Below are 26,741 nucleotides of genomic sequence, written 5' to 3'. Positions count from 1 at the left end.
TGTTGCCGGCTAACATCGCGGTGACAGTGTGTGTGCATGAGCGTTTGCACGTGTGTCTGGGTAGGCTTTAGGGTCAAACCTGAAACCCCATGAGCACTACTGCCCCTACTGGCTCTGTCGAAATAGGTGATATCAGAAACCCGAGTGTGGTTCAGAGACGCTTATAAAGAAAAGTTTCCATAAAGGCGGAATAACAGCTTTTAAGGGAGTTGTTGATGGAACTCGGCATGAGTAGTTTTCCGTAAGACGCAAACAAAAATGTCATATGTGCTTCTTGCTTTGACCTTGTGCTGTCGAAGGGTTAAATTAAACTGATTCAGCTGAAGCTGTGACAGAAAATATTACACGTGTATTAAAGAGCAGTTGTCGAAGTGGAGCTGATTAGACAGCATCAACAATGTGAGCGTTGACAGAGAGGCGTGGTAGTATTAATGTAATCATGTAACAGTGTGAAAGAAAGACTGGGATTGTTTTTACGTTTGCCTTAAGTGCACTAAAAAGTCGAATCATCACACGTTACAAAGGCTGTGCAGATATCACTGGCTTTAACGGATGTGCAAGTTTGCATATCTATCACACATGGTTAGCTTTGACTTTGACCACATGAATCTGTTTTTAAGCTCTATTTTGGTCTCCACCATCTCCAGTGACGGTGTGTCTTTGTCATCATATAAACAACATCTTGCATTGTAAATAGGGCTGGGCCATATTATACCGTTCACGGTAATACCGGTATAATGTTAGGCAACGATAGGAAAATGAAATATCGCGATAGAATATGAGTAAAACGCGCATGCGCAGTGCCTTTGTTTTCATACGCACATGGCCGATTGTTGAGTGAAACTGATGAACCAGAATTGGTTTGTAAAAATGGTGCAACTTCAGTGATGTGGAACTGGTTTGGTGTTTGTCCGTCAGATACACGACAAAGCACATTTTTTTTGCAGAACATGCAAGCGGCCGTCGGACTAAGATGCCCTTAAATCTGGGAGTAATCTGGGTCCTAAACTCCGTATGCTTCAGGTCAAACGAACACTGTAGCATCACTAAGAGTTAAAAACTGTCTAAATTCTTTCATCTTTAATAAAACGATCAGCATTGCTGCTTTACCAGGTGTAACTATAAAGTTTAACTTCCAGGCATCCATGAAAACAAAAGTTATTACATTTAACGGAGTTAGAAGCTAGCAGGAAGCTAGCGGAAGTTAGCTCGCTAGTTTCGCTAGTTACCTAAGCATGATATAGCATGTTCTGACGGAGAGATTTCTGAAAAAAATCAAACGTACAGCTCTGCTATCACTTCCAACATAAATGAAGACAGGAAACTAAACAGCAGTGACGTTTGTAGGGTTACTGAAGTTGGGCTAGCTGCTATATAATGATGTGCTACGTGATCGCTAGCCACACAGCTATGTTAGCATAACATAAACAGTGAAGCTGGAGGACGAACACTAACACTTTTCCACTTATAAAAGTTAACGTGAAGGTTCTTCATGGTTAGAGACAAATGCAATCGCATGGCAGGATACTGTAAACGGACCAAACTTCAGTCAGGAGAACAACTGAGATAATCCATCCACAATACGAGGTTAGTCATTAATAGGGTTGCCAACTCCCTGAAAAATAAATAAGGGACACCTCGTGGCCAGGGCCGGGCGACCCAGTTGTCTTCACCCTTCCCAGTGTGGTGAATTTTCTAGCTCTTTTTTTGTGTGTGAAATTATTTTTTTAACCATTTGACTTGAATTTGATTTAAGTAGATGTGTATTCTTTGTGATATAAACACATGTGAAACAAATGATCATTTAGCCATTTATTTTTTAGCTCAAAATGACAACATTAACACAGTAAAACAGGTCTCTTTCTTAAACAGAAGCCTGTCATGCTTAACTTTTGAGAATATAAGTAAATCTTTCTTTAAAAGAACTCTGTCCTGCTTAACTTAAAATAATAGAAAACAATAGAAAGAAAAACATTCTTGTAACAGTGCACATTTAGTGCATTTAGTACAATTGGCTTAATGCTAATCAGCTGCTCCCGTTTGAAAACCCGCTTGTTCCCATGATTACGCATCTTAACTCATCATCATTATTCATCTATGTATTACTTTTATGTATTAGTCATCTATTTGTTGTAATCATCCATCCTTGCAGTTGTTTATTACACAAAATAAGTTATATTATCACACTTCTGGCCACATAGCACTGATATTCACTGCACATGCCCATATTAACTTTTTCCAGCCAGGTGTTTTCCTTTTCCCATTTTTCCCTTTCGCTGAACAAACATTGCTGCTCTAATGCTGGGCTTACACTGTGCGTTTTTAGGCCCATTTTGAGCCGATTTTTGAGTGATCGGACCGATTTTGGCCTTCATCGTGCATCGTGTAGTATACGTGGGGTAACGAGAAGCGATTAACACCTCACGACCAGCTCCCGATCATCAATCGCTCGTGAGGGTGTCACCACAGGCGCTCACACTGCTCGCGCGCAAACACGTAAACGTTGGTGTAAAAGATGAAGCAGCACAGCAGTGCAGCGTGTGATCTGGACACAAGCAATGGAGGCACACAACCGTGAAAATAGTTGGATTTACACTGCTGCTCAATCACAGCTGCCCGATCAATGTTTTTCATTAGCAATTTAGCAAAGTTGATGGTGGTGTGTGTGTCTGTGTGAGTGTAAGACGGAGAGAGAGAGCGCGACAGATTTTCTGTTATAACCTTCATGTTATGGAGGCACAGTGTGAGCACTCAGGTCGCATCAGAGCATCGGGCGGTATAGTGTGAGACCTGCATCGTGACATACGAACTTCTAACCCCTGCGAGTCAATCGTGCAGTTTGAGCAGGAGCTGAATAACGTGACTGAAAAAATCGCACAGTGTTTGCCCAGCTTTAGGTTTACTGTCGTCCGAGACTTGCACCGCAGTGTCGGCGTTTGTTTCCCTGTTGGCCATGCTTCTTGTTGTGGTCATCTGTTGTCTTCCGGTATTTTCTCCGTAAGCGACCTTTCCTCGACCAATGAGATGAGCGGTAATCTGAATTGTCATACTCGTAAGTGTGCTGTTAGCTCATTGGTCACAAAGCAGGAGAGGGGCTGGGAATTATGTTTTCAAACGAACCGTTAATTCCATTAAAAGTTATAGACTACTTTTGATTCTCACTGTATTACGGGACAAAGTGCGTCCCTTATTAGCTCAATACGGGACGTGTACTTTTGTTTCTAAATACGGGACGATTCCGTATTTTAAGGGACGGTTGGCAACCCTAGTCATTAATATACTGCAACAACATGGGAATAGAGCAGCTGCCAGAGAATTCAACATTAATGAATCAATGGTACAGAAGTGGAGGAAGCAAGAAGAATGAGTTTAATAAAGTTTGATTTATCTGACTGCTTTGTTTCGCTTAATGTGCCTTATAATCCCGTGCACCTTATGGTCCAAAAAATACGTACTGCACACTGCAGTTTAATGTTGCAAAGCACCTCTTTTTAACTTCAGTGGATATTATACATGGTTATGCTCAGGATATGTCAGCCCATTTCTACTGGAAATGCCTTTTGGTTAAACTTTCAGCAAGGAATTTGCATTTGCACTGTTACATTTTTATAAAGCTTTAATGTACATAAAAACCAGCTTCTTGTTTAAGTGAAAATAAATGGAAGGTTGTCTTTTTGCGCTAGTAATGTTGTGGAGTTGTATTTTGTCTCGCATCAATTATATCGTCGGTTATATCGTTATCGCAAATTTTCAAATATATATCGTGATAAATTTTTTTGGCTATATCGCCCTGCTCTAGTAAGAAGTATTGTAGAAAAATAGTTACAGGCAAAAATGCCCTTATCTTGGATCGATCTTGATTTTCCTGAGAGATGAGGTTTCACATCCAGCTTGGCGTGGTTGCAGTTAATTTTACTGGCAGGTGTTAACCTGCAAACTGCACTGTGTCCCCCCCCCCCCAAAGAAAGAAAAAAATAGAGCTTCATTAAGACAGGGGGCCAATGGAGCTAAGAACTGGGGCAATTTGGTAACTTTGATTCATGTAGTCCTTCTGTTAATGTGCGCCTCTCTGTGTGTCTTAAGACACAGATGGAAAAATAATTAGTTTTACTCCACGTGTCTTAAGGCTAAGTTGGGAAGAAATCGGGCATTGTGGGTTTCTGTGTGTTCTGATGATTTATAGAGCAGTCACTGGAAATTCAAAACACTGCCTACTGACCAATCAGTGTTTAGGAAAATGGTGTCTCTTCCAGGAAGATCCCTTTGGATAGTAAGAGGGTCTGAAGTTTTTTAGTAGTGTCAGTTTGTTTTTCCCTGATGAGCAGTAGTAAGGGGAAATATTCTTTATGAATAAATATTCATATTCTGTGTTCCTTGATTATTATTAGGTTTTATTTTCTCATTGGTTGCAGATAATTTTAACATTAAATTATTCTCTAAAAAAAGGCTCCTCTTTGTACTTGTTGACCTTATTATATTCAATTTGCAAGCAGTGGTTTGAATTCCATTTTATTTATTTATTCTGAGCTTTTTTTCTCGCACCAACAACACGACAACAGCTGGAAAACAAACTAAAACGGTGCTTTTGCAGTCTTGCTGACCAAAGTGCTTAAACGTTCAGATAAAGAAATGATATGCTGAGTGTGTTAAACTTACTTTGTGCTGCAGGTTCCAGATGGAGTCTTTCTTGAAAAACAAGGGTCAAGGTGACATAAAACCTTCATTAGACACTGTCAGTGGTTATGGTATAAAAGTTTATTATAAATTTTCTCTTGTCTAACAGTAAGAATTAAACCTTTAAGCTGTCAGTCAGCTCGTCTTCACACTTATGGAAAAGGGGAAGAGAGCATTTTCAATTGTGTTTGTATTGATTCATTAACATTTTAAAATACATGTTTATTGTCCTAGTGGGCACAAACCAAAGCCATTTCAGAAGCAACATTAAACACAGACGCTATCTGAAACGCTGCTGGGCAGTTACTTTAAAACCCATACAGACTTGAATGGGGAGAGAATTCTAAGTTTAGGATAGGATAGGCTTTTATTGTCATTGTACATGTACAACAAAGTTTTGGGTGGTCTGCACCATCTGTGCATTTCAGTGGTCACTGTGACAGAAACCCAGTAAAAAATCTTTGTTTTTCCCTGAAAGTTTTTCTTCTGCTACAAATGCACATAATTTTGTTACTTTCTTACACTTTCGTTAACATTTTCTCCTTTTATATAATGACTCTGGTGCAAATCCAGCAAAAGCATGAATAAATATTTTCTGTAAATAAACCAAAATGGGTTTTTCCTTAGAGCTCAGATGCCCCAGTTCCCAGGAGAAACACACTGACATGAAGTCTGGGGCATGGACTCGATGTGCTCAGTGCCTCCTAACATGATTAGGAAAGCACAATAACACAAGTGCTGGTTTACCCATTTTGCTGATGTGTTTTTGATACGATATACTGGAGTTTTGCTCAGTGTGCTCAAAGTCTGCTTTGGACTAATTCATGTGAAAATGCTGCCACGAGTTTAAGTCATTACAATAAATTGAAGGTACAGCTGTAACAAAAGTGTCAGTTTTCATCAAACACAAGCTAGCATCTAAAAGCTGAGTGCTGTGGTACTGTTCTGTGTGCACTGTGGAGGTTCCTGTCAGTTTCAGCAGTTTGCTGAAACATAGCACATGGTGAATTCACCTGCACTGACACTGATTTTTACCAGTGTGCCAAATCATCCTGAGGGCAACATGAACATCTGTGGAGTTCATGCTAGAATTTTAAGCACCGTTCTAGACAATTGTCACTGTGTTTTTACACACACTATGAAATGGTGACACATAAATGGCGCACACACCTAATATCATGAAGTTGTCTTGTCCACACTGCACATGTTTTCCTGTTTCTGGTTCCCACTGCCCTCCACAGCTAGGTGACTACTTGTGAGTAGAGCGTTTGACTTAAATTACAAGCACTGAAAGGTTAAAGCTGCACAACCAAAATAACGCCCCAGTACAGCAGTGGCTGCAGTACAAGTTTTCATTAGGTGAGATTTCATGTAAGAACCTTGGAGAGAGACATCTGTGATTAATAGTTTCCGTCACAAACACCACTATGGTGAGCCATTCGTGTCAAGGATTATATGGATTATACTGTCTGTGTCCACAAGTGTACGAGGGTCTATTTAATCTGAGTGGTGTTGATTTTCTTATCAGATGTGATTGTGATGCTCTGTATGGACATTCCAGGCAGACTGCAAGCAGAGTTGGAGGGTGGGGTCCACAGCAGCCCACGTGCATGTCCATAAACAAGCATAATCCTGGCTCAGTATAACAGTTTCCAGCTGCGTGCACTTTGATGACAGGCCAGACATCAGCAATTTTTTTTTTTTTTTTTTTTTTTAAGATCCTGTTCAGCAGACAACATTGGTTGCATCACTTAAAGCAGAGTAAAAAATGTTCAGCTTCACTCCTGTAGTTACAGGTTAGACTGTCATTTACCTGCAGCTGAGACATTGGTTCCCCTGCACATTAAGAAATTTGACTTGTACCTATAGAGATGACATCTGTTGTATTGTTACTGAATCTCATTTCTCACTGTGTCTCACTGTGCTGTGCTCTCAGCTCTACCAGCAGGGTCGACTCTGCCAGCTGGGGGGAGAGTTCTGTGAGCTGGAGGTGTTTGCTAAAGTGCTGCGGGCTTCAGACAAAAGGTAAGAACATAATGGGGCCAAACTGTGCCCATCACTCTCCTAAAGTAGTTTTCACACTTCCACTGCAGTCCTGAGCAGGTTCAGCAGAGTCTGAGATTAACCATAAACTGCAAGTTGATTACCTTTGAGATCAGTTAACTCCGAGTACGTTCACCTTGAGTTTAGTGTGTGCGAGTAGGGAAAGAAAGCCACCTTCAATGGAGCTTTGATAGCACAATTCACCATGGCAACACGTTAAATGAAAAGCAGAACTTCTATCTTAATCCAGTAAAACGAGGAATATTAATATTCCTAACCTTTGGAGACCCTTTGGCTACTAAACATAGAGGAAGTATACAAGTATATGTCACTGTACACTGGGATGCTAAACTTTAAATTTAGGAGGGTAGAAAAGAGTCATTTTAATGAGCTCTGGCCACTTTGTCATCAGTAAAGATGGTATTTGGAGTTTGGTGAATGCCGGTTTTTTCATCATTCACCAAACTTGCATTTTCATTTGTTCATACTGGAATCCTCTTTTTTTTTCTTCTTCTTTTTTTTCCAACAGTGGATGGAACCAGTTTTTACACTGGAACCAAGCATAGGTTTAGTCGGGTGCCCTTAATGATGTTAAACATGTTTTTAGGTAACCAGAGAAATCAGTTTTTAGCTCTTTTGAAACTCTTGTCCACTCTGTTAAATGTAGTGTTAGGCAGGCTGATAGGTGTGAAACACTAATGATGCTGGAACAGAGAGGAAGGAAGCAATGTCCATCAACCAAAACTCTAATATTGTGATTGCTTCCATCATATAATTTCTAACTAGAGAATTTAAGGTCTTGTTTGTAGATCTTTGAAAACACATTTGGCACCTATCATCGTAGACATCGTTTCATGTGAATCTTCTTTAGACTGAGGAATGCTCATATATGGAAATGAGATCCCTTCTGTATGACGAGGACATCAACTGCGTACACTGACCTGTTGTTCATTTCTTGACGGTCCCTTGTGTGATATTCTTACTGCTAGTTAACTGTGCCAGGTGTTCTGTACAGTAGGGATGGTGCCATGCTGTCTACGGCCATGACTGATAAGAATCTGTTTACGCTAAAAGCTGCTTGTGGACTGGATTTTTTTATTTTTTGTGTTTCCTGCAATTTGACTGTTGACCCGATGTCTCCCTTTGACTTCATCACTGCAGACACCTCCTGCACCACTGTTTCCAGGCCCTTATGGACCACGGTGTGAAAGTGGCCTCAGTTCTGGCAAACTCCTTCAGCCGCCGCTGCTCCTACATCGCCGAGTCTGACGCCCACGTCAAAGAGAAGGCCATCCAGTTTGGCTTTGTGCTGGGTAAATGTCAGGGCTGGGCAGTGGAGGCTTCAGATAAGCACTGTGTGGGATAGAAGTGCAGAGCTGTCCTTATGTTAGGTGGTTGATAACGTACAATATAAACAGCATATAATGTGGGCCATATTAGGGCTGTGCGATATGACCAAAATCTCATATCCCGATATAAGACCTCTATCGTCCCGATAACGATATAAATCACAAAAATGTAACATTTTCTGTAAAGTCTGTGAATCTCGGGCAGGTGAAGTGTTTCCAGCTGCGCGTCATGTAGCTGGAGTCGTGTGTTTTAACCGATGCATGAAACGATACATTTTTAGACATAAGTTGTAACGGCGCCGTTTTCTTTGTGAGTATTTATTACACGGCGTGCTGCGGGGAAAAGCCTGTTCTAACGTTTGAGTCTAAGGTTTATTTTTTAGCACCGGACGGCTCTTTTTTACTTTTCATCTGTAAATAATCTGCATCTTTCACGTGATTCAGTTTATTTTGAAAAGTCTCAACAGGATCTTGAGCTTTATTGTGAAAGGTTTATGTGGAACATAAACAATCGAACACGCGATGGTGTTACCGTCGTTGTTGCTAACGACAACACATAAAAACAGGCGCTTGTCCGTCCGTAGTGTGGTGATATTAAATATAAGAGAAAGAGAGAACTTTAAGAAATTAATATAGCCACTACAGTGACCATCAGAACATGAACAAATATTACCGTAAACAGTTTATTTTGTGACACCACGAAACAAACGAGAGGGTAAAATGAAACGATAGACGTTTTTATATAGTCATCAGATACATATCGTTATATTGAACAGCCCTAGGCCATATGTATTATGATAATACGTTATTATAATAATTGTCATGTAGGGCTGAACGATTATGGAAAATAATCTAATTGCGATTTTTTTTGCCCCAATATTGCGATTGCGATGCGATATGCGATTATTTTTTAAGGTCTTTGTCTTCTGTATTATTAAACAAAGACAAGCAATACATCATATAGTATGGCCAATACTATATTACATTAATTTTAAACTGTTCTTTCCTGGAAGACAGACCTCTGTTATGATGACATGAGGTGATGCATGAATTGATGACTGACATTTTTATTTAACTTCTTCAATCACAACAGTATATTTGAACATACACAATAGTTTATTTTTAGCTTACAAACATCTGAGCATAAAGTGCTGACAAGGAACCCTGGTGTAAACATTAAAATGAAAGTCAGTACAATGTGCAGATTGCAGAAATATACATAAACAAAATCAGTGGCTTTACCACACTCAGTTTTTCGACATCTGTGAACTACTAGACAGTCATTCAATTAAAAAATAATATTAAATAAATAAAACTAATAAATAAAAAATACACACATCTTACTGATCTCTGCAGTCAGTAACATTACACATAAAGTGCAAACATAATAGCAATTGTATAAACACACACACAAACAGGCGTGAAATTGGACGGTCTAGTTCTGATTAGCGTCACCGCTGTCTCGGTGGAGTTTAATAAACTCGGCCGTCTGCTTCTTGCTATCTAAAATATAACCAGACACTGGTGTAAATTCTCGACTGTCTCATACTTCTGTTTAATAAGTTTTCTGTTTGACGTTTAGTCAGCTGTGTGAAAACCAAGGAGGAACCCACCCGGGGGATTAATAAAGTTTTATTTTATCTAATCTAATAACTTTAATCTCAGCCAAACCGATTTACTCACGAACAAACAAAACACTGAAAAAAGCCCAACAATAACATTTTTAGGTTGTCTAAGTGACTTATATATCACGTTTAACCCGAGCAGCGAAACTCCGCGGTGATCTGAAAATGATGTGCCGGGAGTTGTGCCGTTCTCGGCCGCATCAGTAACCCTCGAGCTCCCGGCTAGCTGTCGAGCTGGTGGGTAGCAGACGCCTCTGAAAACGTCGAAGCACTTTTGCAAATATGGGATATCTTGATAAACCGAGCAGATATTTGATGTTTACACAACTACTTTCTCGCCTGAAAATATGTTAAAAGTTTATTTTGTGATCCAGAAAGATTAGTATGAGTAATTTTAAAACTTAGTAGCGGCCGCCATTGCTGGAAACTGGAGTTTGGCTGGGCCGCGCTATGAATTCTGGGATATGGTAGTAATTTGGACAGCCGCGCGTCGCTGTGACGTAATCGGTCTACAAATGCGGCCTCAGGAGGATGCAGCCCATGAATTTGGACATGTCCAGAGTATAATCGCAGCCTTTGCGGTTAGAAAATTGCACTTGATCATGTCGCGATATTATCGCAAATGCGATATATCGTTCAGCCCTATTGTCATGTCATTGAGAGAATTTAATATTTGAGCAGAGTTCTAGCTCCCATAGATCTCTGAAACATTAGTCAGTGAATTCCAGATACTCCCCATCTTAACTCATTATGTGTATAAAGCACACCTGTCTGCAGAATCAGTTTCTTTCCAGTTTCTCCACCAAAGAACAAAAGTCTTCCCACATGACATTAACCCAAAACATACCAACAAGGTAACAAAGGAGAGGATAAGAAGAAGCTTGGCATTCCTATATGAAATTTGTGGAGTGAGCCGAAGCCTCAAGTTGCTAAGCAACAGCCAGGTTTTAGAGTTTCTGTAAAGAGCAATGGGCCAAAATCCCTACAAGAAACATCTTACTGCTGTGCTTCCCAACAAGGGTTTCTCCACCAAAATACTAAATATTTATTTCACTTAGAAACTGATTTGCATGTCATTAACTTTTACATAATGTGTGTTTCTGGATTTTGGGTTGATATTCTCTGTGCCTTAAAACTTTAGAGCAGGGGTGTCAAACTCAAATACAGAGTGGGCCAAAATTCAAAATGGAACAAAGTTGCAGGCTAACATTAATATTTATTGAAAAAAAAATCTTCCTCCAGATGTAAGAATGAATCTTTTCTTATGGACTCAAATAGGTTTTGCTGGAAAACTGAATATGGAACAAGCAAAGTATTAGTATTATACAGCTAATATATATATTAGCTGTATAATACCAGTAGGCCAGCTCTAATAATAATTTGGTATGGCTTCGCAGGCCAAATGTAATTAGGCTGCGGGCCAAATTTGGCCCACGGGCCAGAGTTTGACACCTATGCTCTAGAGATTTCTTTCTAAGTGACCAAACTTCCAGTCAAAGTTTGGTTTTCTTAAGACCCTTGTGCTATGACCAGCAGACACCATAGTTGTTAGGCAGATGACTGTCATGTTTCTGTTTGTAGGTGGCTTCTTGTCTGATGCGGGCTGGTATGGAGATGCAGAGAAAGTGTTTCTGTCGTGCCTGCAGCTGTGCACGCTCCACAGTGAGGTCCTCCACTGCTACCGGGCTGTGGAATGCTGTGTCAGGTCAGTGTCAAAGAGCTGCTTTTATTCACCAGGGAACTCTGTGTCCTATAGTTACAATACCATAATTGTTAGATGTGCCAGATATGATAGAATAGAATAGAATAGAATAGAATAGCCTTTATTGTCATTGTACAGAGTACAACGAAATTGGAGTGCCACACCCTTGGTGCAAGTTTCAATAATAAATATAAATGTAAAATATAAAAAGTACAAAAAAAACAATCGTAAGTACTCAAACAACAGTATGTACAATATATACAGGATAGCAGCATTAATATGATGACAGTATGAATAGCAGCATAATATAATGACAGTGACGGTATGGAATAGGTTCAATTGTTTTTGTGCTTATTTACTACGGTGATAGCTCTGGGAAAGAAGCTATCCCTGAATCTGTTTGTCCTGGTTTTATGTGACCTGTACCGTCGGCCTGACGGTAATAGTTCAAACAGTTGGTTGCTGGGGTGAGAGTGGTCCTTGATGATATTGCCAGCTCTGCTGAGGTACCGAGAGTTTGCAGTGACCTCCAGGCTGGGCAGAGAGCAGCCAGTGATCTTCTGGGCTGTGTTGATGACCCTCTGCAGTACTTTCCTGTCCGCAGCTGAGCACCCTGCATACCATGTTGTTATGCCGTACGTTAGGATGCTCTCTATGGTGGCTCTGTAAAATGTCACCAGCAGCCTCTCCTCCAGGTTGTTCCTCCTGAGCACTCTCAGAAAGTGGAGACGCTGCTGGGCCTTTTTTTTACCACCGCTGTAGTATTTGCAGTCCAGGAGAGGTCATCAGATATCTGCACGCCCAGAAACCTCATGGAGTGTACCCTCTCCACACAGCTCCCGTGAATGTAAAGTGGGGCCGGGTCTGCTCTGCCCTTCCTGAAGTCCAAGATAAGTTCTTTAGTTTTCGTGGTGTTCAGTTGGAGGTTGTTAACTGAACACCACTCAGTCAGTCTGTTGACCTCATCTCTGTAGTCCGACTCTGTAGTCCGATGATGTTACACAACATGTGTTTTCTCCCAGAACACTTAGGCGTCTGACAGCACAGCTTGAAATGTTAGTTGTGAATAAAAGCCACTGAGTGATTCATATGAAGAGCTGTTAAACAGTCTGTCTTTACATTTTTTTGATTCTTATCAGATGAAAACGGATAAAACACAGAAACTGTATCTCATCACAGACGGTTAAGCTTTCCTTCTGAGTGGAAGTAGCAGCTATCTGTCATGGAGTAACAACACTGTAACTGTTATAAACTAAAACAGCAAGATTGTTAGAAGTACCATGGGCCCATATTTAAGGCCTTGTATATAAATGAATCCTAGCAGATGGTATTAATGAATAAACTGAACACTGTAGAGCTAAGAAAAAGCTGCAAAAATGTTTGATCCAGATGTTTCTGTAGCATATTTGGTCCTGACGGGTGTGTTGACCGGGCACAAACATGTAAGCTGTGGTACAGTTTTATATGAGCTCTGCTGTCTCTGTAGTGTGTAACCGAGTGGGTGTGATGGGTTGTCCGTGATGGAGAGCAGTTTGTTCAGTGACCGCCTGTCCCTTGCTGCCCAATGACGATTCCAGATTAGTTTGTTGATCCTGCTACATGTCTACCAGCATCCCGAGAAACTAGAGACTGTTCATCCGCCTGTTGTACACAGCATCACTGTTGGGTTCTCCAGTTTAGTGTCCAGTCATTTAAGTGAACTATGGAAGTCAGCAACCATCTCTTTGTCCTGGGGACGTTCAGGAAGGGGAGATTTTTGTTGGACCATCCCACAAAACGTCTCACCAGTACCTGTACTCTGACTCCTGCCCACCCAACCACTGCAGTGTCGTTAGAGAGCATCTGCATGTGGCTCGATTCCCTGTTACACTGGAAATCTATAGTGTAGAAAATCAACAGGACTGTCCTGTGTGGTGCCCCAGTAGCACTAACACCACATTAAAGATGGGCTTCACCATCCATACAAACTGAGGAATCCAGGAGACGGTAGCAGTGGTGACAGCCAGCCTGAGCTTCTCTCATACATGCACACACACATGTTGCAAATTGCGGAAAACTGAATCCAGTTATTTTCAGGGAAACCAGTGCAGCAGTTTCCTTCCACAGCTTTTGTTGTTTTTAAATTGACAGTTATGCAGTAATACAGCAGATAAGACTGAGACTGAAGCGTCCCTGTCTTCTCTCTTCAGGCTGCTTCATGTCCGTAATGGAAACTGCAAGTACCACCTTGGGGAGGAGACCTTCAAGCTTGCTCAGTCTTACATGGACAAACTAGCCAAACATGGCCACCAGGCCAACAAGGCAGCGCTGTACGGCGAGCTCTGTGCCTTGCTCTTTGCCAAAAGCCACTATGACGAGGTGTGTAGGTTTGACCACTGAGGTGCTTTACAGTTTTGATACTGAGACAACTGAAAGTCCTTTCTGTCTGCAATGACCTTGTCTCTCAGGCGTACAGGTGGTGTATAGAGGCTATGAAGGAAATTACTCCAGGGCTGCCTGTCAAAGTAGTGGTTGATGTCCTTCGCCAGGCCTCCAAGGTAACACTCACACATGTATTTATCGCTCAGATCAGTCTTTGTCTGAATTTTTACACTAGTCTTCCAGACACATGTGTAAACTGTGGATTGTCTCTTCCCTGCAGGCCTGCGTGGTGAAAAGAGAGTTCAGAAAAGCAGAGCAGCTGATCAAACATGCAGTGTTTCTAGCAAGGTAACCCGCTGGGTGTAATGAAGACTCGACAGGGTACTTTCTAACATCGCAGTTTCTGACTGAAAATATTGTCTTACAGAGAACATTTTGGACACAAGCATCCCAAGTACTCCGACACGCTGCTAGATTATGGATTTTACTTATTAAATGTGGACAACATATGCCAATCGGTTGCTATTTACCAGGTACGTAGAGCGATGTGCTACAGGAGTATGCTCTTGTTTTCAGTGATGTTATTTAATTCAATCTTGTCTGATGTACAAATCCCAGACAGCGCTGGATATCCGACAATCGGTCTTTGGGGGGAAGAACATCCATGTTGCCACAGCCCATGAAGACCTAGCCTACTCCTCATATGTGCACCAGTACAGCTCTGGGAAATTTGACAATGCTCTGTGAGTGCATCTTCTAAACTCGGCTAATTACATTCCTCATGAGCTGCCTTGTAAATGTAGTCCAACACCCAAAGTCAGACTCTGGTATTTGGGTAATGTGTATGCAGCTGCACATATCAAATGTTTAACTGTACACACGGGCAGACGTAAAGATGACTGGAGATGCCTGTTGTTTGTGTAATTAATCATGTGATGCTCCTCGTGTATACAAAGGCTGTGAGTCAGCATTGCCTAATGGTGAGACCTTTGATCCACTTTTGGACCGTATGAGCTGCAAAACAACTTTGTTCAATGGAAACACTTGATATTCTTGGAAGTGTTTGTCCCCAATATGTAGAGTTTCCAGCCAAGTCTGAGTTACACGACTGAGTGCTGTGTTTGTCCCTCAGATTCCATGCAGAACGTGCCATAGACATCATAACTCACATTCTGCCTGAGGACCATCTTCTGCTGGCCTCCTCTAAGAGAGTCAAAGGTAAGGCAGGCAAAGTGGAGAGTAGTATTATGCTCGTGTGTGTGACTGGCTGCTTGTAATAAAGTACCTTGAAAGAACAATTTAAAACTGGTTCTTTGCTAAGTTGTCTATTCGTAGGTCAAACTTTTGTGGTTTGACAGATTAAAAAAACATTCAGCAAGTGAGTGAAAAAGCAGCCGATGTCCAAACAAACAGTTTGAAAGAGCTTCAGGACGCCTGGAGAATTATTGATTAAGACCAGTTTACATGGAGTCTGAATCCTTTAAAACATAAGAAGTTAGGGATAGCTCAAGACTTTTGCACAGTGCTGTATCTGTTTGAAGCTGTGCATTATGTCTTATAGACTCTATCCGCGTTTGCTTGTTTTTCCCCAACAGCCCTGATTCTGGAAGAAATTGCCATCGACTGTCACAATAAAGAGACAGAAGAGCGCCTCCTGCAGGAGGCTCACGACCTGCACCTCTCCTCGCTGCAGCTGGCCAAGAAGGCTTTCGGAGAGTTCAACGTACAGACAGCCAAACACTATGGCAACCTCGGACGACTCTACCAGTCCATGAGGAAGTTTAAGGTGAGGAGGACATGTGTGGTTTGTAATATTTGACACAATAATTAAAATTAAGGGGCATAAACCATCCCAGCGTGTGCCAGTTGTGCTGCCTTGTGATAAAAATAATCTCAGTGTAAGAAAAGGTCAACGGCAGAGAACAGCTATTCCACATTCACCTCATCTTGATTAAGAGATGAGTGTTTGTGTGAGAGTGAGTCACATTGTGCTTTTACAAGCACAAACCACTGTTTGTGGGAGACTGAATGGTTTTTGCTATTTAAAGCCAGAAATGATGAGATGTGAAATATTGTCATTGCAGTTGGCTGGGATTACACAAATATCAGAGTGGTGCACATTTATAAAGAGTGTGCACCAGTCTTAGATGCTGTCTTTGGCCTATAAAAAGCCAGAGTGGAGGTTAAAAGTAATCCTGCAGAAGTTCTAGTCTGCAGCTGAAATGACTTTGGGCAAGTATCTAATATCCTGCTGTTAATGAGAGACTGACTTGGGACTACACGTTATTCCTTTTAGTCCATTGGAAATGGACTGGAAAACAATTTAAGTGTGAAAGGCCATAACTTGCTTTCAGAGTGTAATGTGACAACTTTACTTTGACCCAGTTACAACACTTACAGGCACTGAACCACTTTTTGTTTTCAGTGGAAACGTAGCTGGATGTTTGATTTATGGGAAAGGCCATGGAAACCAAATAAATATTGCCTTTGAGTTTTGTCTTTGTTTGTGATTCATATCTCTTTGTCTTGCACACGTATTTGTGTAACCAGGAGGCAGAGGAGATGCACATCAAAGCCATCCAGATTAAGGAGCAGCTACTGGGCCACGAAGACTATGAGGTGGCTCTGTCTGTGGGTCACCTGGCCTCCCTCTACAACTATGACATGAACCAGTACGAGGATGCAGAGAGGCTCTATCTGCGCTCCATCGCTATCGGTCAGTAAGAGCAGAACAAGTTCACGTCCATGTTTTTTAGTGTCACAGTAAATGAGGCCCAAGGCCTGGGTCCTGATGTTGCTTCGTCACAGAACATGTTGTACTGAGATGCATCATACTCAACCTACTTCTCAGTTAATTGCCAAGTTTTGCTGTTATTGTTATGTAATCATTTATGTAGAGCTGACATTAATCAGTCCAACACCTGACGTTACTTCGCTACAATGGAAGAGGGTAACATTATCAAAAACGGGGCTCGAGTCAGAGAGACTGAATGAAACATGGTCTGTGATGTTTCTGTCTTCACAGGTAAAAAGCTGTTTGGCGAGGGTTACAGTGGGCTGGAGTACGACTACCGAGGCCTGATCAAACTCTACAACTCAGTGGGAAACTACGAGAAGGTGTTTGAATACCACAACGTACTGTCCAACTGGAACCGGCTGAGGGACCGGCAGTTTGCAGTGGCGGATGCCCTGGAGGACGTCAACACTACACCCCAGCAGACCCAGGAGGTGGTACAAGCTTTCCTATTGGCCCAGAGCCTAGGCCCCACCCGCCCCTGTCTCGGCTGATTGGTTGACCGAAGGAGAAGAGAGGAGGGAAAAGAGACAAGTGGGTGGGTTTTAGCCTGGTGTGGACATGATTTGAGCCCAAAATGTGATGCTTCAGTTTCACACGGATTAGTAACACAGCAAATTCAAACATCACTGGCAGCTTGGTTGACTTTGTATGCTGCCAGTACACACACACAGACATACACACGTTTTCATGGAATAAAAAAAATAAATAGAGAAGACACTTATCAAACCTCATCAACACACTCTCACCATCAAGATGCAGTCACTGCGTTTCTCCAACAGAAAGAGGACACATGCCCGAGACTGGGGACTCGAAAAGAAACGTCAGACGTCCTATAAGGATGACGCACGACCTCCTCGCCTCTCATCTCACTCGCCTTTTTCTTCCTGGACAGCAGTTTTGCTTTTGTACCGTACCAGTGTAGCTCAGATCTCCGGGAGCGAACCCGTGTTCTCAAGAGCTGCACGACAGCATCTGTGGAATACCTGCACATCCATCAGCATCACTTGGCAGATCACAGCTGGAAATAGTTGGATATTTTTGACACTTGTACAGTTAAAGAAAATACAGATTGTACTCTTGAGTTTTATTTGAAGGCTTTTTGTTGTTGTTTTTTTCTTTGCAATTAACTGAACGCGAACCCTCAAAGTTGCGTGGAGGAGAATGTGATAACACCAGGTGTGGTTTTTACACACAACAGGTTTTCACAGGTCTTTTTTTCCAGCTTAGTACTGACATAGCATCATTAAAATGCCAATAATTTATATGCAAACATATGTTTATGTAGCCCTTTGTTTAAGTTTTCTTACTGAATGAGAAATGGCTCAACACTATGATAACAAGGGACACGGATGGGAGGGCAAAGAGGAAGCTGCTACATGTGCAAAGGCTCCGCAGCCTCGCTTTGTTCATCTTGAGGCTGTATGTGTGAGTGAGTGAGTGGAACACAACTCTCGGTGCCCAAGTGCTCCACCGATGACTACCAGCCTTACACCAGCTTGCAGTTATCTGTCTGTAGACGGACCCATATTTTGAAGTGCTAAATAAACTATTATATCCTTAACGGCGCTACAGTGGGGACCAATATTGTGTGCTTGTGTGCGTGTTTGCATAGCAGCCTGATTATTGTGCATGTGGCCTCTCTGCTTCACACCCTCCTGTCAGAAAATCCCATTAAAGTTCCTGATATGTTTTTCTGTTACTGGCCCATCGTTCAGAGTCTCGCTGTCCAGAATCTCATCTGTTGCTTTATTTAAAAGCTCAGCTTCGGCTGGTTTTCAGTTTTACTCGACATCTTAGCTCTATAACAGGGGTGGGGGAACTCCAGGCCTCAAGGACTGGCGTCCTGCAGGTTTTACATGTGCTTGATCCAACACAGCTGGTTTAAATGGCTAAATTAAAAAGGTTTCCAGAGGCCTGACAATGAACTAATCATTGGATTCAGGTGTGTTGACCCAGGGTCATATCTAAAGCCTGCAGGACACCAGCTCTACAGCTGCCATGTTGGTATTTTAAAGCTAACTTAGGCTCTCTAGTGGACAAAGTATGCAACGGCCATTACATACTTTGTGCCGAAAGGGCTTTAAAGGAACATGTTCTTATTTTTAGACTGTAATATTGTATCTTTTCATTATTCTCAGTTCTAAATAATCCTTATTGACCTTATCCTGAGCCTTGGGGCAGCCACTCAAGTCAGTGTCTATCTGAAAACAGCTCTTTTAGTGCCTCTGTCTCTCTTAAAGCCAGCTCTCTTCTGCCTGTCACACACAAATAGTTTGAACAGCAGGTGTGTAGCCAGAGCTGTGTGCGTGACTTAACCATGTTAATGGGTTTGGCTCACTGACATGAGAAAACAGAACATTTGAACACCTAGTTGGTCCATTTGAAACCTGTTTGGATTTTGTTCTGTATATTTGGAGTAAGCTACAGTGCTGCGACAAAGTATTTGCCTCCTGATTTCTTCATTTCATGCATGTTTGTCACACTGCAGTGATTAAGATCATCAGACAACATTTAAAATGAGATAACATACGTTTTTAATTGATTTGTGATTTTTGGTGAGGGACAAAAGAACCTACCTGGCCCTGTTTGAAAAAGGAAAAAAACAAAAACAGCTTTTCATAAAAAGAACATCACAGTAAGAGCATGTGGAGGGAGTGGGAGTGGAAGTGGGCTGCTTGGATGATTAAGGATCTGGATGGAAAAAGGAATTCTGCTCTCGACGTACAGCTCGAGCGTGCTCGGGTTACGCAGCAGAACAACACAATCCCAAATATACCAGCAAGTCCATGACCTTAACAGGTTGTTCATGGCCAACACCCCACCAGTGCTCCTCCATACTCGACCAGTTTTTAGACTTTAGGCCAGGTAGGTTTGGATAACTTTTTACCCTTAATCCTAATTTTGAGCTTATTCTGGTTATGTCTGTGTAACATTAACAGTTGTATGATGACCTGAAAGTGAGACAAAAATGCAAAAAACAATGTGTATATCAAGAACGGGGCAAGCTCTTGTTCACAGCACTGTTTATGTACCTGTGATCCTGTAAAGCCTTCCACTGCAGATGCTTTCAGTCTAATATTTAGTCCACAGTTTGGGAATCACCAGCTTCTCTGGATGGGATTTTTTCGTTAGTGCAATTCTAACATTACACATGGACCCTTGTTTCACTAAAGCAGTCTGTCAATATAAGAGGTGAAGGAGAAATGAGCGCTTAAAGAGACGCTGCGTAACAGTGGCGTGAAGAAAGGCATGGACGCATGCTGTAGCAGATGAAGGATGAGATTTTGCACAGTCGAGGCTGAACACAGGCTGTGGAGATTCTGTGCAACGTTACTGAGAATGTGATGCCATGGATGAATAGTCCGCTGTTAATTTAGTATTTAGTTTGTTTTGAAAAGAACGAATGAAGAAAACGAGCTTTGCCTTGCTGTTGCTTCAGTGCTGTCAATGTCTCCCTCTGTAACAGTGATGTGAGGGGCTGTAGCTGAGGAGGAGGTCCAGCTCTCAGCTAAACACTCAGTGCTTTGGCTTAAATAGACCCCCCACCCCTCCACCTCTGAGTAGATTTCTTATCTACAGACTTTACTTGTAAACAGGTGCATACAAAGAGAAGGATCATGAATATTTCTTTGTCTTAAAAAGTGAATCATGGAGAAACTTTGCATGATTTGACGTGTGTGCTGTGAGGGCTACGTCTGCATCTTCTCCAGAGGATTACAAAACAGGTCTCGGCAGCAGTTTCTAATCCAGCTTCGGCTGAGGTGCAAGTTCCTTTTTCCTGCTTGGCCAAGATGATCTGCTGATGTCTGAAAGGGAATAGTGTAGTTCAAGTGGTGGTGTCGGGGGTGGGGGGCGCAGGACAAAGTTCAAATTGAAGCTGCGATGTCTCCAACAGCCCGCTTCTCTCTTCAGAGTTCAAAGGAGACGTGTGGGATGTGTTCACTGTTGTCCTGTTACTGCTTCACTGTTAGCTTCAAAAACATTAAAACATCGTTGACCATCACAGTTTCCCTCTTTGCTGTCCGTCAGCTGTACACATCTGGACTTCACCATCCCAGCAAACAACAGGACACTTTTACACTGATGAGATGAAATATTCAGTTTATTTGATTTCAGTCCTTCAAGTTTTCTTCCTTTAAATCTGGCTTTAAGTATAGGTGAGTTATAGTGCATAATACAGCGAGTGGAAAGGAACTTCAGACTTTACTTGGAAATTGCCATTTTTGGCAATTGCCACTACATTTCACTGTGAAACTTTTACTCCTTTTATAGACTAGCCTTACAGCTTCCATCACTGACATTTTACACACAAGACAGATTTTAAAGGGTTAGGATTGCTGCTATACAAATCATAATCTTTTTTTTTTTACATATATTTGATCGTGCTGGAATTAAAAGTACACCCTGCAGAGCACATAAAAGAGGCAAACGAGGTAAAGTGTGCATAGTAGCAGGCACAGGCGGACGATCTTCCTGCGAGCATGCAGAGGTGGGATGCCCAGGATTTGTAAAGTGTTCACTCTGCAAAGTGCTTCTATTGCCGGGCATAAATGAGGGTCGTTAGATCAGGTAGCGAGGCAGCAGAGAAAGCCACAAGGTGTCTTTGGATCAAGAAGGCAGATCTGTTGACGACTGCGGCTGTGAGTCTGATTAATCCAGGTGAGAGAGGGTGTCTGATGTTGAGAGGTTTAAAACCTGTGATGACCTCATGTTACATCACTGATGATGCATCCCAGCACACTAGTCTGTCATGCAGACCTCAACCAGGCACCGCTCATCACCCGAACACCACCATCACTACAGCGAAGCACGGTGGGGGCAGGATTACACTGTAGGGATGTTCCCTCTAATTTTTCATGTGTCTGAGCGAACACACAAACTCCCTGAGTGGTCTCTTGGACCACTGTGAGCAACAGCAGACGTGTGCACTGTGGTCACGCCAGCATCCAATCCACCCAGGTTACATGGTTTATTAAAGTAATCAAATTACAGCATTTATGTTAGACTACTTTTAATTAACTGCTTTAGCCCACTTACAATGATTTTTTTTTTTTTAAAGAAATCTTGTTCATGACCTGTGCAGCATGTTAAAACTATTGGAAGTAAAAATAACTTAAACTCCAATTTTGAAAACACAACTTTCTAAAAAAGAAATTTATGAAGCTCTGACTCATATCATGAGTATGAGTCTGTGGTCTGGGAGAGAGTCTGTAACTCTGTCTGCAAAATACAGTAAATAATGACCAATGCTGGGCAGTTAATTATATAGTTACTTCTTCAAAAAGGTAACTGAGTTATGCAAACAACAACATTTTTTGCAGCTGTTTACCTAAAAATGCAGCCAAGGCGTTTTTTTTTAAATAAACATTTCAAGCTATTTACAGAACACAAATTATTTGTGCCACTGCAAAAAATAATTCCTGTCCACTATGAGATGAAGGAGAACAACAGCCTGATACCTGCAGGCCTGACAGCAGCAGACGTATCACTGCTGTAACACCTGTAACATTCAGCAGTCGCCTCATTGTTCTGACACACAACAAAACTATTGACTACACTACACACTAACTACACACTGACTACACACTAACTACACACTAACTACACACTAACTACACACTGACTACACACTGACTACACACTGACTACACACTAACTACACACTAACTACACACTAACTACACACTGACTACACACTAACTACACACTGACTACACACTAACTACACACTAACTACACACTAACTACACACTGACTACACACTAACTACACACTAACTACACACTAACTACACACTGACTACACACTGACTACACACTAACTACACACTGACTACACACTAACTACACACTGACCACACACTGACTACACACTAACTACACACTAACTACACACTAACTACACACTAACTACACACTGACTACACACTAACTACACACTGACTACACACTAACTACACACTAACTACACACTAACTACACACTAACTACACACTGACTACACACTAACTACACACTAACTACACACTAACTACACACTGACCACACACTGACTACACACTAACTACACACTAACTACACACTAACTACACACTGACTACACACTAACTACACACTGACTACACACTAACTACACACTGACTACACACTAACTACACACTAACTACACACTGACTACACACTAACTACACACTAACTACACACTAACTACACACTGACTACACACTAACTACACAAGATTCGCACTAAACGTCGCAAATCTCTCACATCTCAAAAACACGCCGTCACTCCTGTTTTTACCGTTTCTTCCCACAGTAAATATAAACAACGACAGTATTCAGTAAAAAACAAAGAAACATTGCAGATATTTTTATTATAACTCTGGTTTTACGTGGCCGATCAACACAATTTAAAAACTGGTATAAAGTCCACACTTTTCCCTCAGTTGTTCCGTGGATGAGCCGAGGTCTCCCCTCTCGCCGCCGCCTCTGAACACACAAATACAAATTGCATGTGAAGCAGGAGGTGCAGATTTTTTTGCTATTGTTTTCTAAATCCAGGCTTGATCACGTGGAGGTATTTGGAAAACTTTTTTTGGCCAGCGGACGACTGTTGTCTCGCAGAAAGTCAAATCAAATGTATGCGATACACAATCAATTCACAAGAACACATTTAAACAGAAGGTGCCTGATTTCAACTAAACTAAATCATATCATCACGTTTGGTTTTTTTCTTCTTTCTTGTTTTTTTTTATTTTTAAATTAAGCATCTTCTAATGAGAGTGCAAAAACAGTAAAGAAAGAAAAAAAAGAGACCTCTTTCCTCTCGATGGAAAAATGCACCATGTCGACCAATTTTTTAAAAAAAGTCAGCATCTGGGATTTGGTTGTTTAGGAAGAGGGGAAAGCAAGACAGCGAGAGAGAGACAGAGATCGATAGCCGGTTTTGAGATGTGGGAGATTTGTGACGTTTAGCGTGGAGTGTATAGTTAGTGTGTTGTGTAGTCATAGTTTTGCTTTGTGTGTCAGTGAGGCCACTAATGACTGTCACAAAGGCACATTGCAATGTAAACACTGTCACCAGGTGAAAACAGGAGCAGTGCTACACCTGTTGTCCTCTTGTGGTGGACATTTTTTTTACTGGCACAAGTAGTTTGTGGGGCATCTTATTGTGACACCTGATTGTTCTTTCATTTTAGTTATAGTAGTATTTTTAAATGGTTGTACCACATTTTAAAAATGCCAGATGTATTGGTTGCATTTTCAGATAAATAGTTGTATATGTTTATAAAATGTGTGCACAACTTTTAAAAATGTACAATTTATATTTGCATTTCAAGTTATAAAAATAATTTACTCAACATGTCTGTGGTTTTGACAGTAAAAAAAACCTAACTACTAGGATTTTATGGGGTTTTTTTGTGTGATTTCAGATCAGTTGTGTTAATACAGTAAGTCAGTGAAAAAACCAACTAAATTCAGACACATGAGGTTGAGCTGAAAAGAATGATACCAAACAAGGCAGGAAGAAAATAAAAATGAAACAATCTGAGGGTGAAATACAAATGTAAAATCAACAGGAGTCAAAAATGTCCAGTTATATTTTGGACCTCAGAGGGTCAGCCTAACAAATCATGAAAAGTTAGGTTTGGATTTTTGTTCACGACGGTGCAGATTTCTGACATTTTGTGTAATTTAAGCACGTAACAATTTGTGTGAAACTGAAGTTAGCACTTGGACTTAACGCTACAAGCGCCACTTCAACGACCACATGGGATCTGTACAAGACACAAACTGAAAGCATTGGGGGATATATTACACCACAGGTGCCGTATTTGTGGGGGTAGTTACAGAGGTTGTAATTTTTGCAACGAGACTTTGGCTTTAACCGAAGATGGGGCTCCAAGTTCTGCTTTACTTAACGAAAAGGCGCTCTGTCACCCAAGAAACACGCAGGCGCAGAGAGAGAGAGAGAGCGCGTCGCCCTGTAACCATGGCAACCGTAACGCTGCCGCCTGGAACAACAGCACGTAGCTGTCAAACAAAACCAAACAGTCCTGACCCGCGACAACATGAAACAGGAAAGTACCGCAGTGTAATCCATTTATTTCAACAAAGTAACTGTATCCTGAATACCACCTTTTTAAACGGTAACTGTAACGGAATACAGTTACTCATATTTTGTATTTTAAATACGTAACGGCGGCACATGTATTCCGTTACTCCCCAACACTGTGTGTGTCCCATATAATACAGTGGTTCTCGAAATGTTTAGGCTTCCTTCACCCCCAGCACATCACATAACCATAGGGCAAGAATCCAAATTGAATATAGCCTGAATATAGCGCCACTATATACTTTTTTGCTGCATAAACCATCTTCTTTCAGCTTTGGTAAGGTGCTCACTGATGTCCAACTGAACCCCTCTCCCTCCAACTGGTATAATTTTATATCCATAGCTGATCATTTTTAATTAAAGAATGTATCACACCAGAATTGGACACGAGAAGTGTGGACAATGCTGCCTTGTCTGGCAAGTCTTGATTTCAGCAGGACATTTGAACGGCAGGATCAGAATTTAATGTGAACAACATAAATGCATGGATTAATCCTGCCTGTTGGTAGAGGAAAGTTTGGTGAAGCACGACAGAAGATTTTGTTCCTGATGAAGGAAAACAAGACAAAGAGTGCTGAATTAAAAGAACCGTCTGCCCAGCTTCAACGCGCGAATGCTACTATTAGGGAGATGCAAAGGGATCTCCAAAACATGGAGCAAAAGAATCAGGCTGTCACGGTTGTTAAAGAGTGGACTCAGGCGCGGAGCTCAGAAATAATGACAGTGCATTTATTTACAGTGCAGCAAGGTGACAACAGTTCAAATGTGCAACAATGGTGATAGTGCGTCCCTCCTTCCGTGTAAGCCCGTGCGTGGTAGTGAGTGCCCGTCTCTCCTCCAAGTGCTTCCTTAGTGTCCGTGAATCCTCCGTCAATCCCAGGCTTAGTGCAATACTCCAGCGCTGTCTGTCGCTCAGCCACACCATTAAGTAGCCCTGCTGAAGATGGTAGTTGATTGGCAGCAGCTGGTGGATTGACCGCGGGTGCGGCAGCTCCGGGCGAAAGCACTTCCGGGTCGGTACATTGTAAATAGCTGTACTTTGTGTGAAGTTGTTTTAATAAAACAAAAAAGAATAGTATATTTGTTTGTTTTTCTTTATTATAGATCTATTCACATGTACACAGCAATCACATAAAAATGAAATGCAAACTATTTACATCGCACCACACAGCTGTCATCAATCTTTAACCACAACATGAAACATTACAGGCTATTTAGAGCAGCACGTTGTTTCCAGAAGTATTTCCCAACAAGTTCAGGAAGGCACACTTTACGAAAGAAGTCTTGTGCTTGCTTTAAGCGCGGTTTCCAGAAATCCACAGCAGGGAAGACGCGAGTCACAGCAAGGTCTCTCTGTGTCCACACAACGAGGTCACAGTGGCTGGCGCCCGTAACAAAGACTCAGCGTCTCTGTTGTGTAAACACGCCAGTGATTGGGGTAATGTGGGTGAGTGTGTAGTGTAGTTGGTGTAATAGTTTTCGACTCCACACAGTCACTGCTTTGCTGTGCTTCTGCAGCGTATCCAGTAATGGTGACAAATCCTCCAGCGTTGCAATAGGAAGCTGCTCTTAAGCGCAGAAAGAATTGTTTCCAGGGATTTCTATTTGTATCCAGCTTGGCGTGCAGGATCCTTTGTGTAATCTATGCTTACATATGTATTTTACACACAGACAATGTGAAAAATACAACACATTGCTATGGATTGATGCTGAAAGTGCTAATTGCACTAAAAAATTTAGCTGAAAAAAAAAAAACACCAACTAAATAGATAAGCATGTCTGTTAACAAAAAAACCCAAACGCTTTACCCAACTGGGGTTTTTCAACTACCTCAGGGACAAAGCTTTACCAAAATCTTCCAACTCAGACCCTGTGACAAGGTCTGTGAAAACCACGTTTTTATGCCTGAAATACTACAGTACTACACTCCCACCAGATGAGCTCATGCAGCCTGTCACGAACCGGGACATACAACCATGACAAAACAGGAGATGCACACACAATTTATTGTGTTATTAATTTAGATGAACTGTGCTAATATAGTATACCAAAATGAAAACAATAACTCAAATTTCA

At 41.6% G+C, this 26,741-nt stretch overlaps 1 protein-coding gene across 2 annotated transcripts in view; it reads left to right on the top strand.

Moving 5' to 3' along the window:
• The window catches only part of LOC309688411 (amyloid protein-binding protein 2-like), a 35,626-nt gene extending 15,072 nt beyond the window's left edge, over nt 1–20,554 (top strand). Inside the window, exons 1-13 of one of the 2 annotated variants that reach the window (XM_082504126.1) lie at nt 1,209–1,587; nt 6,611–6,699; nt 7,879–8,030; nt 11,273–11,396; nt 13,583–13,751; nt 13,841–13,930; nt 14,035–14,102; nt 14,182–14,287; nt 14,373–14,497; nt 14,887–14,972; nt 15,350–15,540; nt 16,305–16,470; nt 16,780–20,554. In XM_082504126.1, the coding sequence (XP_082360252.1) occupies nt 7,910–8,030; nt 11,273–11,396; nt 13,583–13,751; nt 13,841–13,930; nt 14,035–14,102; nt 14,182–14,287; nt 14,373–14,497; nt 14,887–14,972; nt 15,350–15,540; nt 16,305–16,470; nt 16,780–17,042 (1,509 nt within the window). In that variant the 5' untranslated portion in view covers nt 1,209–1,587; nt 6,611–6,699; nt 7,879–7,909 and the 3' untranslated portion in view covers nt 17,043–20,554. Of the gene's footprint in view, nt 1–1,208; nt 1,588–6,610; nt 6,700–7,878; nt 8,031–11,272; nt 11,397–13,582; nt 13,752–13,840; nt 13,931–14,034; nt 14,103–14,181; nt 14,288–14,372; nt 14,498–14,886; nt 14,973–15,349; nt 15,541–16,304; nt 16,471–16,779 lie in introns of those variants that run through there. The other variant, XM_082504125.1, reaches the window with a different exon arrangement.
• The last annotated feature ends 6,187 nt before the right edge of the window (nt 20,555–26,741 follow it).

This window comes from Aulonocara stuartgranti (assembly GCF_965226115.1).
Source record: "Aulonocara stuartgranti genome assembly, chromosome: 14".
Classification (NCBI taxonomy): Eukaryota; Metazoa; Chordata; class Actinopteri; order Cichliformes; family Cichlidae; genus Aulonocara; species Aulonocara stuartgranti.
This window is presented reverse-complemented; position numbering and strand designations above follow the sequence as displayed.